General features: G+C 42.3%; 1 protein-coding gene across 4 annotated transcripts in view; it reads left to right on the top strand.

Annotated features, from left to right (window-relative positions):
- The window catches only part of XPNPEP3 (X-prolyl aminopeptidase 3), an 88,722-nt gene that overhangs the window by 54,950 nt on the left and 16,344 nt on the right, over window positions 1-17,428 (top strand). For 3 of the 4 annotated variants that reach the window (XM_073644158.1, XM_073644160.1, XM_073644161.1), the window contains 2 exons: window positions 4,865-5,048; window positions 15,886-16,006. In XM_073644158.1, coding sequence (XP_073500259.1) covers window positions 4,865-5,048; window positions 15,886-16,006 — 305 coding nt within the window. Of the gene's footprint in view, window positions 1-4,864; window positions 5,049-9,853; window positions 9,944-15,885; window positions 16,007-17,428 lie in introns of those variants that run through there. The other variant, XM_073644162.1, reaches the window with a different exon arrangement.

Below are 17,428 nucleotides of genomic sequence, written 5' to 3'. Positions count from 1 at the left end.
CATCTTTATATTATTCATCAGTCATATCTCACACCCCACAGACTATATCAAATGGGGCGCTCCTCTAATTCAGAATGTCTACGTTGTCATACCATAGATGCTGACTTTGTTCATTTAATTTGGGACTGCTCCATTATTAGGTCCTTCTGGCAGGAAGTTACCTCCCTATTATCCTCTTTAATTTTCATTCCAATTCCATGTGATCCTCTGATTTGCCTTTTTGAGGTAATGGAGGATGATGCCTTGGACCATTATATTAAGATTTTTTTGAGGCAACCCTTGTTTCTGGCCAGGAAGTTATTGGCGTTGAGATGGATGGGCAACACACAGCCAACATTGCGTTCCTGGATTGCTCTGGTTAACTCAGTAATTCCATTTGAAAAGATTATATACCAAAATAGAGGCTGTCCATTAAAATTCTCCAAAATATGGGACTATTGGAATTCTTCATGTCTTACAATCTCTACTTAGGCGAAAGGTTTGAGCTTGAAAGTAAATATGCAAGAGATATGTGTATGAATAGTAAATCATATGTCACGGATGACAAATGTTTCTCATGGAGGCAGACATCTAGATCCTTATACATATGATGTGAGATATTTTAAACATGGAAAAGACAGCATAAGTTTGATAAGATGTGGTTAAGAGTTTCAAGTTTGGATTGTATCCTAATTAGGAAAATATCCTATTTTCCATCTTTTTCTCTGCATATAATTTCAGAAGATGGGACATTCCTAAGACAAGGAAACTATATATATGTATGTGGTAACCCATTTGACATGTTTACTTTTATATGTCATTCTTGATTGTATATCCATGTTGAAGTGCTATCTCTGGATGTTTTCCGACACCAAATGTAATGTATAATTGCTTAAAAAAATTGTTTAATAAATAAATCAAGTTAAAAAAAAAAAAAGACGAATGTAAATAAAAATGGTACCGCTGAAAATTTCATCTTGTCCCGAAAAAAACAAGCCACCATGCAACTCCATCAGCCGAAAAATAAAAAAGTTATAGCTCTCAGAATAAAGGGATGCAAAGAAAAATTATTTTTTCTATAAAATAGTTTTTATTGTGTAATAGCGCCAAAACATAAAAGAACAATATAAATGTGGTACCGCTGTAAACGTACTGACCCGAAGAATAAAACTACCTTATCAATTTTTTCACATGCGGAACAGCATAAAAAAAAAATAAATTCCTGAATTGTTGGTTTTTGTTTATTCTGCCTCCCAAAAATCGGAATAGAAAGCGATCAAAAAATGTCACGTGCCCGAAAATGGTACCAAGAAAAACGTCAACTTGTCCCGCAAAAAACAAGCCCTTACATGACTCTGTCGGCTGAAATATGGAAAAATGATTGCAAAAACTAGTCTTTGCAAAAAAAAGCATCTTTTAGTGTGTGACAGCTGCCAAACATAAAAACCCGATATGAATCTGGCATCGCTGTAATCACACCGGCCCGAAGAATAAAGTCGTCTAATCACTTATACTGTACGAGGAACTGCATAAAAAAATAAACTCTAGGGTTGTGCTAGGGTTAGGGATGTGCTAGGGTTAGGGCTGTGCTATGGTTAGGGCTGTGCTAGGTTTAGATTTGTGCTAGGGATAGGGTTGTGCTAGGGATAGGGCTGTGCTAGGGTTAGGGTTGTGCTAGGGTTAGGGTAGTGCTAGGGTTAGGGTAGTGCTAGGGTTCTGTTAGGGTTGGGATTGTATTAGGGTTAGGTTTAGGGTTGTGTTGGGGTTGGGATTTTTTTAAAAGTAAAGAAAAAAAAATGATGACAATATGGCGACTAGTGTTGAGCGCAAGTGCTCGCTACTTGAGTTTGCATAGGGTGCTTGGGTATGCACCGAGTATCGCGGTTGCTCGAGTGACATGCTCGAGTCTCCGCCCCATATGCTTCGTGGCCAAAAAACCATGCGGGGATTGCCTGCCATACACGAGCGATCCCCATCAAGGTTTTTTTTTGGGTGTCTTAACAACCGTGAAACATTCGGGGCGGGGACTCGAGCATGTCATTCGAGCACCCGTGATACTTGGTGCATACCCAAGTACCCGATGCAGACTCAAGTAGCCAGCACTTGCGCTCAAGACTAATGACAATTTATTCAATATGATGACCTAATGTTATCAAATTCTGTATTGTATCTCTGGGTTCAAAATGTTCACTATACCCCTTGATAAAATCCTTAAGGGGTCTAGTTTCCAAGATGGTGTCACTTGTGGGGGCTTTCCACTGTTTAGGCACATCAGGGGCTCTCCAAACACAACATGGCATCCGCTAATTATTCAAGCAAATTTTACATTCAAAAAGTCAAATGGCGCTCCATCCCTTCCTAACCCTTGCGCCCAAACAGTGGTTTTCCCCCACATATGGGGTATCTGCTTACTCAGGAGAAATTGCACAACAAACTGCATGGTGCAATTTCTCCTGTTAACCTTATGAAAATGCAAAATTGGGGGCTGAAAAACATTTTTGTTGGAAAAATGTGAAAATTTTATTTTTACGGCTCAATGTTATAAACTTCTGTGAAGCACCTGGGGGTTCAAGCATCTAAATAAGTTGCCTGAGGGGTCTAGTTTCCAAGATGGTGTTACTTGTGGGGGGTTTCCACTGTTTAGGCACATCAGGGGCTCTCCAAACGCAACATGGCGTCTGCTAATTATTCAAGCAAATTTTACATTCAAAAAGTCAAATGGTGCTCCTTCCCTTCCGAGCCCTGCCGTGCGCCCAAACAGTGGTTTTTCCCCACATATGGGGTATATGCGTGCCCAGGGGAAATTGCACAACAAATTTTGGGGTCCATTTTTTCCTGTTACCCCTGCGAAAATAAACAAAATTGGGTCTAAAGTAACATTTTTGTGAAAAAAGTTAAATGTTCATTTTTATCTTCCACATTCCAAAAATTCCTGTGAAGCACCTGAAGGGTTAATAAAGTTCTTGAATGTGGTTTTGAGCACCTTGAGGGGTGCAGTTTTTAGAATGGTGTCACTTTTGGGTATTTTCTGTCATAAAGACCCCTCAAAGTTACTTCAAATGTGATGTGGTCCCTAAAAAAGTGGTTTTGTAAATTTTGTTGGAAAAATGAGAAATCACTGGTCAACTTTTAACCCTTATAGCTCCCTAATGAAAAAAATATTTTGTTCCAAAATTGTGCTGATGTAAAGTAGACATATGGGAAATGTTATTTATTAACTTTTTTGTTGGACATATCTCTCTGATTTAAGGGCGTAAAAATTCAAATTTTGAAAATTGCCAAATTTCCTTTTTTTTCACAAATAAACGCAAGTGATATCGAAGAAATTTTACCACAATCATGAAGTACAATATGTCACGAAAAAATAGTCTCAGAATCAGCGGGATCCGTTGAAGCGCTCCAGAGTAATTACCTCATAAAGTGACACTTGTCAGAGTTGTAAAAATTGGCCTGGTCATTAACGTGCAAACCACCTTGGCTTGTAAAGGGGTTAATTAGGCCAGATTTGTTTTTTAGTAGGCCCAGGGACATGAGCTATTGTTCATACGAGTCTGAATGTTGACTCTTGATGTTTGTAAATTGTTGAATGGCTGCTGTTTACATATTATATCAGCTCTTACATTTTATTGTGCTGCTATCCTTGGAGGACAGGGGCGCAGGGTTATTGAACAATCATGTTTGCTAATATGTTGTTTACCAATTGTATCAGTCCATGCTGCTTGTTGACCTGCAAACATTGACGAGCAAACTATGCAGATTGAGTGAATACTCGAACAATGAGAGTTGACCTCATTCAACTTTCCCCCTGACCTGTGGATGATGGCCTGAAGGACAGATGTGGGTATAAATAGGGACCTCTATCCTTCTGCAGAGAGACTCTACAGAACAGCAGCCAAGGCACAATGGCTCCAACATACAGATTTGACACTCTACAGCAGGGTTCCCCAACTCCAGTCCTCAAGGCCCACCAACAGGTCATGTTTTCAGGATTTCCTTAGTATTGCACAGGTGATGTAACTATTGCCTGTGCAGGTGATGTAATTATCACCTGTGTAATACTAAGGAAATCCTGAAAACATGACCTGTTGGTGGGCCTTGAGGACTGGAGTTGGGGAACCCTGCTCTACAGGACACCAGCTTTAGGGACCACGGCCCCAGCTGGAGTCATATAGATCTGCTTCATTGACAATCACTGAACCCATGGAGACATTCAGAGAAGCCAGGTTGGGACCATCTGGTCACCTGGCCCCATGGAGACATTTGCAGAAGCCAGGTTGGGACAATCGTCACAGCGCATGCGTGGCTCTCAGAGATACAAGCGATGACATACTAGGCAAATGCCGCATACTTACATCAGTGCGAGCCGGGAGCAGAAATCAAATGCGTGGGCGGCGCCAGCCCTGAATAAATGCGAGGAATCACACCCCTATGACTAAACGAGCAGGTATGATATAAAGTGTTTTTTACACATTATATTAGCGCCGATTCGCAATGAGGGCAGTTAAGATACTACACAGAACATGACAGGTTCCCTTTAAGTGGGAGGGGAGAGGGGGGCATTTTACTTAAATGCCAGATGGAAACTGAAGAACGAACCGATCCTACTATCCCATTGTGTTCAATTAGATCAATCCCATCTGTTTGTTGCATCAGTTGTTGCATCGGACCAGACTTTGAGTATATGTTTCTTAAAATTTCTTCAAATAGAGTGTGGCTTGTGACAGTCTCTCAGACCTGAATGTAGCTCTCAATGTGAGAAAGGTTGGAGACCGCTGCTTTAACAAAAAATCTTAAAAAGCTACACTTTTTTAGCATATTATATATATTATTATTATTTTTTTTTTTTTTTTAATTACTAACAGCATTTTTTTTCTTTGTTCTGCAGGTTTACTGCCGCACAAGAAGAACTGTATGAATCTGTGTTGGAGGTGCAAAAGTCTTGCATTTGTCTTTGCATCCCAGGCACAAGCCTGGAGAACCTGTATAGTCATATGTTGACTCAACTGGGAATAAAACTCAGAGATCTAGGCATTGTGCAGAAAAGATGCAGTGACGGTCAACTCTTCAAAGTAAGTTTGTTTTCATTATGTACAAAGATAGTTCTACATCTTTTTACTGCTCTAAATACACTTATCTGGGAATGGGAAATAGGACATTTATTCTTCATTAGCTGTTCTGTTAGCATACCAATGAAAAGAATTTCCTAGCAGCATCTGTCACACGCCAAATCCACCGCGCTCATTCCCACTGAATGAGGAGAGGGAGAGCGTGTGGTGGATCCTGGGTGTGAGGCGCGAGGTAACCCCGCCCACAACCCAGCATCCACCGGTGGAAAAGCAGCACTGAGTCACGCCCGGCTGAAGTTGGAACTTGACGTGACATCAGCGGATGTCAGAGCCGGCTGCAGCCGGGGTCACGTGATGCCTGTGAGCGGCCAAGGATAGCGCCACTCACAGGCAATAAAGACTACCAAAGGTAATTACAAAAAGTTTTATAATCACAGGGTAAATACATTGGGGGAATCGTAAAAAGTAGTGGACAACTCCTTTAAGGATCAAACTGTATCATGAAAACCAAGTAACACACTAGACAGGTGAGGGCTAAAGTTGTGGAGAAGAGTAAAGCCTGGGTTATTTTTTATAACCCTGGGTTATTTTTTATAACCCTAGGTTATAAAAAAAAAGATAGCCCAAGCTCTGAACATCTCACGGAGCACTGTTCAATCCATCATCCAAAAATGGAAGGAGTATGGTACAACTTCAAACCTACCAAGACATGGCTGTCCACGTAAACTTGCATCCCAAGCCAAGAGTGCACTCATTAGAGAAGCAGCCAAGGCCCATGGTCGCTCTGTAGTAGCTTCAGAGACCAACAGCTCAGGTGGGAAAATCGGTCCACAGGACAATTGTTAGTCGTATACTTCATAAATCTTTCTGTTATGGAAGAGTGACAAGAAGTAAGCCATTTTTGAAAGCAAGCCATAAGAAGTCCCGTTCGCAGTTTGCAAAAATACATGTAGGGGACACAGCTAGCATATGGAAGAAAGTGGTCTGGTCATGTGAGAGTAAAGTAGAAATTTTTCAGCTAAATGGAAAATACTATTTGTGGTGAAAAACTAACACTGGACATAACCCTGAAAACACCATCCCCACTGTCAAACGTGGTGGCAGCATCATGCTGTGGAGAGGCTTTTCTTCAGCAAGTACAGGGAAGCTGGTCAGAGTTGATGGAAAGATGAATGGAGCTAAAATACAGGGAAATCCTGGAAGGAAACCTGTTAGAGACTGTAATAGACTTGAGACTAGGACACAGGTTCACCTTCCATCAGGACAACGACCCAAAACATACTGCCAGAGCTACAATGAAATGCTTTAGATCAAAGCATATTCATGTGTGTGTGAATGGCCCAGTCACAGTCAGACGTAAATCGCATTGAGAATCTGTGGCAAGACTTGAAAATTGCCGTTCACAGACGACTCCATCCAATCTCACTGAGCTAGAGTTAGTTTACACAGAAGAATGGGCAAAACTTTCCGCTTCTAGATGTGCAAAGCTGGTAGAGCAACAGTAATTGCAGGGAAAGGTGGTCCTACAAACTATATACCATATTTTTCGGATTATAAGATGCACTTTTTTACCTCCAAATTTGGGAGGAAAATGGGGGTTCGTCTTATAATACTAAGGTAGCTTACCGAGGAAGAGGGGTCAACAGCGGTGGAGCTGGGTCACAGGAAGCCGGGTCTCTGCTGCAGGAGTGGGGCGATGCTGCGGTGCTTGGCCACTCATTAGCCACTCAACTGCACTCCTCCCATTAACCAGCAGGTGTTGTATAAACTGCTCTGCTTGCCCTTTAAATGTAGGTGTTTTTAGCTCAGAAGAAGACATGTTTGTCCGTTTAGTTGTAGGCTTGTAGCCCAAAAGTGGCACGTTAGGCAGAGTAGTTACCCATCAGGGGGAGGTTACCTTGCCGTGGTTGATGGGCACACATGAATTGGGCAATTTATGGGCTAAAAACCTTAGTTTTTTGTAAGTACTTGTTGCTGAGCAAAACAGTTTAGATCTAATATTTTCATTATTTTCATTGCTAAGACGTATCATTGCCATATGGAGTGCTGCTGCATTCTTTTTTTTTTTTTCGCTATATATATATATATATACAGTGTGTATATGTGTATATATATATATATATATATATATATATATATATATATATATATATATATATATATATATATATATATATATATATATATACACACATATACTATCAGTGTTTGTTGATGCCCTGAAAAAAGACAATAATGAAATTCTCTAATGTGCTGTTTAGTATTTGATTGTACATCTGACTTTTATGATCTGTTATAAAGCTTCAGATGCAGCCTCTTTCTCCTTGGGTTAAATGATAAGCTCTCCTCTTAGTTGATAATCTTTCTACAATACTACAATGTCATATATTTAAGCTGTTTTCTTTATCTACCACCCCAATGGCTTATAACTCTCACTTCTCTAATTACATAACCAGGGGCGGACACTGACAGCTTGGGGCCCCTGTGCAAGAAATGTGTCTGAGCCCCCCTCCCTACCTGGCACGTTGCTTATGATGAGGGCAAAGAATTTTTTTTTTTTTTTTTACAGGTACTATGGTACCCGGGTCTGGAGGAGAGTCTCCTCCTCTCCAGACCCGGGTACCATCCACACATTGAATTGCAGAATATCCCCAAGTGCACATGTAGTCATGCGGATATTAAGCAATTTAATGCAAGTCAATGGCGGCGAAAACGCTGCAATTACACAAAATTAATGGTAGTGCTGCAGATTTTTTCACAATGATAATCCGCAGCGGAAATTTCTGCAGCATGTGCACAGTACATGCGAATTTTCATTGGGGAACATTGCAGACTTTCTACCAAGCGTTTTTTAAGCGTTTCCACGGCGGAATTGCTGCTGCGGAGACGCTTAAAAAACGCATTGTGGGCATCCAGCCTTAAACTGAATACATCTGAGCAACACTGCAGCGAGGGGACGTAGGGGAGTTCTCATCTCCCCGCCCCAATGTTAAGTAGAGTGAAGAGGTCGCACACAGCTGACTTCATCACTCTGCTGCGATCACTGAGCCGCAGAGCGGCAGAGGATGCGTTGTGCTTGCACATAATGAGACAGTGGGGAAATATGTGAGAGGGAGCAGCAAGTGAGGTGGACCATATAGAAAAGTGTTGGGAAAGTAAGGAGAGGAGGAAACATGGGAACAATATCGAGGAGTGGGGGGACATTATGGAGAGGTGGGTGTATGGAGAAATGGGTGTTCAACATGAAGAAGTGGGGGAACAGTATGGAGAGGTGGGAGCGTAGGTGATAATATGGGTATGGGGGAACAGGATGGAGAATTGGGAGCATCTGAGGGCCATATGGAGAAGAGGGAGTGTGCTGGGATTGTATGGAGGAGTGGGGGGACCATATGGAGTTGTGGGGGGACTATATGGTGAAGTGGGGGACATTATGGAGAGGTAGGGGGACCGCATGGAGGAATGGGAGCGTGGGTGGACCGTATGTGGAAGTGGGCGTAAAATATGAAGAAGTGCGGGGACACTATAGAGAGATGGGAGCCTAGGGGACAATATGGAGAAATGGGGGTACAGAATGGAGAATTGGAAGTGTGTGGGTCCATATGTAGAAGTGGGAGTGGGAGGGGATTGTATGGAGAAGTAGTGGAACAGTAAGTAGAGATGGAGTGTGGGGGGACAGTATGGAGAGCTGAGAGAGTGGGGCACAGTATGGGGAAGTGGGGGAACAGTATGTAGAGATGGGAGTGTGGCGGGACAGTATGGAGAGGTGAGAGCTTTATGGACAATATAGAAGAGTGTGGGCACAGTATATAGCGATGGGAGCGTGAGGGGACAGTATGGAGAGGTGAGAGCTTTGGGGACAATATGGAGAAGTTGGATTCATGTACTGACAGTGCATATGTTAATGGATTCATGTACTGACCGTGGTTCTGATCGTGTACAAATGTACCAATCCATAACTGATCAGGGGTCATCCTGCTGACGCGGTCACCTTTCTGCCACTTCAACCCTACTGTGGCCGTCACCCTGCTGCCGCCATCACCCTGTTGCCAAAGTGGGAAAGGTAAGCACCTTATAGAGCCAAAACTTATAGGGACTTTTATTGTATATGAGGGATTTTAATGTGAAGGCACAGTATCTTGGGGGCACTATGCAGAGGAGGAAAAGTGTGGTTCTAGTGCTGTATTCATCTACTGGTTCTGGCACTGCATTCATTTACCAGTAGTGGTACTGGTGCTCCATTCATGTACTGACGGTGGCTCTGTGTATATGGGAGCTGTGGGGCATTATATTGTGTATAAGGGAGCTATGGGCCCAGCATACTGTATATAGAGGAGCTGTGGGAACATCATACTCTGTATAAGGGAGCTATGGGTCCACTATACTGTATATAGAGGAGCTGTATATTGGGGGACCCAGTGGACATTATTAAATATCAAGTGGACACTATTGAAGCATTATTGTTATAGGTGCACTCAGAGTATTGCAACCATCAAAGGGGCAAAATGTGAACACATTTCTAAGGCATTTGCACAGTGGATTAATCTTTTCAAGGCAGCTATTGTTACATCTAGAGGGCACAAAGATGGCAATATTACTTTCCAAGTGACACCGTGGTGGCATTACTATGTGGGGCAGTAAGAGGAGTTGTTTTTGTACCACACAGCATGTGCAGTAATAAGGACACATTCGACAGCAGAGGTTCAGCATCGGGGTATCAGCAGGATGAGGAGTTTGTGCAGGTTGGGGATAGATGGGGATGGGTCTGGAAATGTGAGAAGTCAAATGTGTTTTCGTTGTAATCTCTGTAGATGAGTCCTGGATGGAGAAGTCGTCATGTCAGTCTGGGCCAGATGGAAAAGAGGGGAAATGAATGACTCCACCAGAAAGAACATCAGCTGTAAGTTACTATATATAACTGTACTGTGATTACTTGTATGTTCTGCAGCACTGGTATCTACCACTATATGGTCACCATATGGTGATAATATCAGTGTTGGTCTTTGTGTAGAGAATCATTTTCAGAATGTTCATCTCCTGAGGATCCTGTATGCCCACAATCAGGGTTCACCACCATAGTTGTACCCACGGTTACCTGGTTAGGGGCCCGCTCAGATGTCACCCCCCCCCCCTGAGCTGAACCCCTAGCTACGACTCTTGGGTGTAACTCTGGGACTGCTCAGTCCACTCTAGTGAAAATGCTGTGGTATAGAGTTCTGCTCTTCAATCAAGGGTAAAGTCGTTCAGTCCAAAGTCTAGAGTAACCCTGCAGCCACAGTCAGGGAATATGGTCGATCATTACTCAGTCTAAGTTTAAATCTTGCTGTCAGACAGCTTGGCCTGATCGTCTGAGTGTTCATAAGAATCTGTAAGCATACCAAGGGTCGGCTGGGACAAATATTCAAAACGCTGTTTCGTGGCTGATTGGATTGTTTATGCGTCTCTAATATAGTTATTGGCAGCACATCCCCTCTTTCAAACAACAAATGTGCTGTAGCAATCTTTATGAGAACCAGGTGATCATTTTCACAGTCTGTGTTATAGGCCTTTGAAAGAGCGTCAATCGATTTCTTATATTGTTCAAGAAGTGCTGGTGTGATAAGTATGTGCTATGTATGTAACAATTATAATCCAAGGTTGACACACAACTTGTCTGGTTGCACTTTAAACCAGTCTCCAGCATCATGTACCCATTGTGTGACTCCTATTCCATTTCTATTAGGACAGCGATCTCTTGCCTTCTGTCTCATTATTTGTTTATTTTGATGACTTGTCATTTTATTTGTTTGCTGTTTCTACAACTCCGCGAAATATGTTAGGAATATATATGTATTTATATTTTTCACATAAAATAACCTAAATTGTAGCAGTAGGACAGCTCAATAATAATATGATGATGCGTTTTCTTAATGTTATTTTGTAAATGTGTTATTATCTTTTTGTTCCACCCTCAATAAGTAGCTTCTCAAACCAATATTTTAGTTCCTTTTATGCAGAAATATACCTGTGTCCGCCAGCCACAGCTACATATTGTTATTTAATGGCCCCCACACCAATTTTGACCTTCCAGCTCTAATCAGACAAATTCTGTTAGGGAGAAATGGATTTGGCGGTTTGAATTTATTTGCCTGATCTTTTTGTTCGGCAGGAAAGTAAGCGGCTGTTCCTCACATAGAGAACACATGAGGTCTCAGTCCGACATTCATGTGTATGGGGGAGTCATTAGATAGCTGATGATCAAACAAATGACTGGCCGACAGTTTTCTATGGTGTGTGGGCAACTTGCAAGACACATAAATCTGAAAAAGATAACCCTTGTATGCGCGTACAGAGGAAGGGGAATGTGTTGAGGCTTAACTTACTTCCATCATTTAAAATAATATATATATGCATATATAGATCTCCCAAGACAACTCATCTAATAAAACATGAAGTGCAGTGGAAGGAAACCTTTCTACACAACAGATTTGTTGCCGAATATCCCATTAATCTGAATGTGACTTACTGAAACCATGCACTTGCTACAATAACAACTAGTGATAAGCTAACCCGTGGATGTTCGGGTGCGGCCAGACTTTTTAAAAAGTCTATTTAGGGACCCAAACTTGACGCCGGACACTGAACCCTATATAAGTCAATGTGGACTCGAACTTCGGTGCTGTAAAATAGTCGGAGTAAGGGCTAGGGGGCTGCATAAGGAAGAAAAATGGAGGTAAGAGCAGGACAATTGCCCTGCAAACAAATGTTGATAGGGAAATTACTTAAAGGAATTCTGTCACCATAGCAATTATGGTAAAATAGGAAGTACATAAATAACATAAAAATTTTAACAGTGCCCTCACAGAGACTGAAGCCTGCTACTGCCAGTCCAGTTAAAAATTCCACCCACAGAGCATGTTTCCACATTTCCCCCATGGCCATCTTCCTGAAGCTGTGATCTACAGGATAATGGCCGCCTGAACCGCCAGTCTGCGCATGCGCCGGCTCGGGCGGCCATTTTCCTGTAGATCAATGCTTCAGGAAGATGGCCGCGGCCACCAGAAAGCCGCACATACCACTCTGCCTCACCGCCGACAGCCAGACAACAGCCCTGCAGTATCTCACCTCTTCTGCTGCTGCTGCATTCCTACAGGAGGGAATGAACGGAAGGCCCGCTCCACCACCACCGCAACTATCCGATAAGCTACATTCGGACCATAAGACACACCCCCTATTTTCCATCCAAATTTGGGGGGGTGTGCGTCTTATGGTCTGAAAAATACAGTATTTTTCTTTTTAATTGGGGGGGGGGGGTAGTTGGTTTTTTTTGGAACTGACTTAAAACAACCTAAATTTAATCAAACTAAAACTGGCTATCTAGAACCATGAGGTGTAGGTCCAAGAAAAGGAAGAGGTGGATGTGGCGGTATGGGTGGAAGAGGCAAGGGAGGAGTAATGCAACACTCTGTTTTTTGGAGGGTTTTATTATTTTTGTATTTTTTTTTCTTTTATTCATTTTTAATTTTTGTGTGTGTTTTTTTTCTTTTTTTTTATGGAACTGACTTAAAACAACCTAGATTTAACCAAACTAAAACTATCTATCTAGAACCGCGAGGCGTAGGTCCTAGTGGAGGAAGAGGTGGACATGGCAATGTAGGTGGAAGAGGCAAGGGAGGAGTAATCCAACACTGTTTGTGGTTTTTGTTTTTTTGTTATTCTTTATTTTAGGGAACTGACTTAAACGAACATAGAATGAACCCAAAATAAACTAACAAGCTGCAACCAAGCAGCAAAGGTACAACTGGAGGAGGAGTTGGCGGTGTAGGTGGAAGAGGCAGAGGAGGAGGTAGCCAACACAGATTTTTTAGTTTTTTATTTCACTTAGTGTGAGATGCTGTGCCGGAATAGTCACTGCTCCCCACGCCGGGACTGTGTGTGTGGGGAGCAGTGACCATTCACTGGGTTGTAGTGAATATTCATGGTCTTTAAGAGCGTCAGCAGGAGCCGCGCTGCAGGTACAGTGTGCCTGCTATTAAGGAGAATGAATGGTTACTGCTCCCCACGCCTATAGTCCCGGCGTGGGGAGCAGTGACTATTCCGGCAGACCATCTCACAGTGTGAGGGCGCATGGCAGTTATGCCATGCGCGGCTCACACAGTGATATCCCTGTTGGCAGCAGAGCAGGACGCAGCACTGGAGGAGAGAGGAGGTGAGTATAATTGTTTATTTTTTTTTTGTGCAGCATGATGGGGATCAGGGGGTGCCAAGCATACCAGGGAGAGGGATGAAGGGTGCCATACATACCAGGATGAAGGGTGCCATACATACCAGGAAGAGGGATGAGAGGGACCATACATACCAGGATGAAGGGTGCCATACGTACCAGGATGAGGGGGCCATACATACCAGGATGAGGGATGAAGGGTGCCATACATACCAGGAAGAGGGATGAGGGGTGTCATACATACCAGGAAGAGGGATGAGTGGGGCCATACATACCAGGATGAGGGATGAAGGGTGCCATACATACGAGGAAGAGGGATAAGGGGGGCCATACATACCAGAATGAGTGACGAAGGGTGCCATACATACCAAGATGGGGGTGAGGGGGGCCATACATACTAGGATGAAGGGTGCAATACATACCAGGAAGAGGGATGAGGGGGCCATGCATACCAGGATAGGGATGAGGGCCACATATAAGAGGAAGGAGGGGGCCATATATACCAGGATGGGGGATATTAACAGAATTGGGGGACATTACCCCTATAACAATGTCAGCAGCAGACCACCCCCCCCCTCTTAACAGGGCATCATGACCATATTTTTTGCTTACATTTTTTTTCTAGATTCCTCCTCTAAAACCTAGGCGTGTCTTATGGTCCGGTGCGTCTTCTAGTCCGAAAAATACGGTATCTTTGTACCGTGTTTTCAAGTAGATAGAAAAATATTTCGATTTGAGAGTCCTCAGTGGTTGATACCTTTTATATATACTATGCCTGATGAAGAGACCAGAGTAGTCCCGAAAGCTTGCAATTTGTTGCCATCTTTTCAGTTAGCCATTAAAAGGTATCAACCTCTGAGGACTCTCAAATCTAAATATTGAACAAAAGAGAAATTTGAATCAAATCAATATGACTGCTCTTTGCCTTCAAAACAGCATCAATTTTCTAAGAACACTTGCACACAGATTTTGAAGGAACTCAGCAGGAAGGTCGTTCCAAACTTCTTGGAGAACTAACCACAGATCTTCTGTGGATGTAGGCTTGTGCAAATCCTTCCATCTCCTAATATAATCCCAGACTCGGTGATGTTGAGATCAGGGCCATGTGGGGACCATATCATCACTTCCAGGACTCCTTGTTCTTTACGTTAAAGATGGTTCTCATGACATTGCCTGTATGTTTAAGTTTGTAGTCCAGTTGCAAAATAAATTTGGAGCCAATCAGCTGCCGCCTTGATGGTATTGCATGATAGATAAATATCTACCTGTATTTCTCAGAATTGAAACCGTGACATGAGCAACGTTGAAGACTGTAGACACAGTTGGACAGGGAAGGTTAGTGCAGAACTTGAAAGATACATCATGCTCACTTCTTTTCGAAATTGAAAGACGTCCAGCCGTTCCATCAGCTCACAACTGGCAGCAACCAATGAGATCAAGCTACACCCATCTACTATTTAGAGAATTCTGGCTTAAAGACATATTTATGGAAGAATTGTGGCCAAAATCCATACTTTCAACATCATTAATAAGCCAAGTGACTCAACTATGCATAAAATGTAGGAACTGGGGTGCAGAATAATGGTAACAGTTGCTCAGAGTAACGAGTCAAAATGTGAAATATTTGGCTGTAACAGAAGGCAGTTTGCTGCTCTCTCACTGCCTACAGATGAATGGGATAAGTCTGAAGGTAGGGAGAGTGAAGCAGCCTCTAATTGGCCTCAGGGATCACTTGATGTAACAATGTCATGCAAGCCCTGGGTGAGACAGTGCCGACACTGTTGGAATGGCGCTGGTACTGGAGGTGAGTATAGGTGTTATTATCTTACTAGGGGCAGACATACAGATTGAGAAGGGGTTGTTGAGTAGTGGACAACCCTTTTAAATATTCGTGCGACTTCTCCCACTACTGCTAGAGGTGATTGACAAGTCTCTTTTATAGTGAGAGATACATCAGTCACCTGCAGCGACACTGGGAGAAGGAGACCGCGGTCAGGCATCGGACTATTCTTGTCTCTGCCTATAGTCCCTGGCTGGATCTTCTGTCTATAATTAATCTAAGTCTTCTAAACATATACCTGGCTGCAATCATGTAGCCAAGCTCTGATTCATGCTGCCCGCGTTTTGGGCACCATAAATAAGGTGACAGGTTCACTTTAACTTTTTAAATAAGGGAAATGTATGCTCCAATGATGTGATTATTTAGTGTTTGTTTGATATCTAGTGTTAAAAAAATAATTTAGTATGAAATGTTTGCTAATCACATTTAGAAGGGTATAAAATCTGATAAGGTTCATTATGAAGACACACCCCGGACAAAGCTGAGTAGGCGACACTTGAGTTTGGCAAGTGTGCAAGACACATTTCTTTGGGCAAGAGTGCAGGAGATTGGTTTTAACTGCTCTCCTTTGTCTGTGTCTTGTGAGTTTGACAAATGTGTTTGAGTGCAAAGCTTCAATGAATAGTGGAGCTTCTTTATTGTGGGGATTTTTTTCAGTTTTGTGTCATACTTCCATACAAGTTTCCCTGTAGGAGATTGAAAAGAAAGCTTTTTATTAGTAGTTAGCCATTTTTCTGTTATAAATTATTTAATTAAGAAAACAAAAACATTTTTGATTGAATGTGTTGTTCTTTTTGCAGGCTGCACGGCGGTATTGCCCACATCACGTTGGACATTATCTAGGCATGGATGTGCACGATACTCCTGACATGTCCCGATCTTTGCCTCTCCAGCCAGGCATGGTGATAACTATAGAACCGGGTGAGAAGAAGGACTGCCATTTATTTGGTCTGACACTTGTTTGAAAGCTTTTCCAGACATACTATGAAGTTATATGTCGGGTTCCTATCTTAGAAGCAAAGATAATTATAAAATAAAAAAGAGTGGGAGTAGCAAAATGCTACTGAAGAATAGGGAAAGTCCAGGGTATCCTTACAAAGCATTTATTCGAGATCCATAAGAAACATTACTACGTGTTTTGGCATTGAACCAGGAGTTTCCCCAGGCCATAATGCAGTAATAAAGATGAGGGATTTATATACAAGACAAAAACGGAAAGGGAAATGACATCATACAATACCAGGGAGAACTAAAGATAAAATATATAGTAGATAAGGAGTCCCCCACTGGATCTGTACCCAGAGCTCTAATATTTGGAATGCACCAGTGTTAACAAAATGTCAGATTCATAGTCCATTGCCAACAATACATAAATATTAGTACAAAACAAAAAAGAATTAACTGCAAAAAACAGAGACAAAAAAATGATGGGGCAGGACTGCACTCAGCATAACAGAAGGAAGGTGCTAGGTAATGGCTTTCAGATACAAAATAAGTGTACATAATATTGCACCTTTCTGCTATAGAGATGTATGATAGAAAATACATTTTACATACAGTGGGTACGGAAAGTTTTAAGTTTTTCACTCTTTGTTTCATTGCAGCCATTTGGTAAATTCTAAAAAGTTCATATTTTTTTCTCATTAAAGTACACTCTACACCCCGTCTTGACTGAAAAAAACATAAATGTAGAAATGTTTGCAAATTTATTAAAAAAGAAAAACTGAAATATCACATGGTCATAAGTATTCAGACCCTTTGCTCAGTATTGAGTAGAAGCACCCTTTTGAGTCAGCCATGAGTCTTCTTGGGAATGATGCCACAAATTATTCACACCTAGATTTGGGGATCCTCTGCCAGTCTTCCTTGCAGATCCTCTCCAGTTCCGTCAGGTTGGATGGTGAACGTTGGTGGACAGCCTTTTCAGGTCTCTCCAGAGATGCTCAATTGGGTTTAGGTCAGGGCTCTGGCTGGGCCAGTCAAGAATGGTCACAGAGTTGTTCTGAAGCCACTCCTTTGTTATTTTAGCTGTGTGCTTAGGGTCATTGTCTTGTTGGAAGGTGAACCTTCGGCCAAGTCTGAGGTCCAGAGCACTTTAGAAGAGGTTTCCATCTAGGATAGCTCTGCACTTGGCTGCATTCATGTTTCCTTCAATTGCAACCAGTCGTCCTGTCCCTGCAGCTTAAAAACACCACCATAGCATGATGCTGCCACCTCCATGTCTCACTGCTGGGATTGTATTGGGCAGGTAATGAGCAGTGGCTGGTTTTCTCCACACATACCGCTTAGAATTATCACCAAAAAGTTCTATCTTCGTCTCATCAGACCAGAGAATCTTATTTC

The sequence above is a fragment of the Phyllobates terribilis genome, unplaced genomic scaffold (assembly GCF_046119375.1).
Source record: "Phyllobates terribilis strain yellow unplaced genomic scaffold, ASM4611937v1 Scaffold_8__6_contigs__length_399053987, whole genome shotgun sequence".
In the NCBI taxonomy this organism is placed as follows: domain Eukaryota; kingdom Metazoa; phylum Chordata; class Amphibia; order Anura; family Dendrobatidae; genus Phyllobates; species Phyllobates terribilis.
This window is presented reverse-complemented; position numbering and strand designations above follow the sequence as displayed.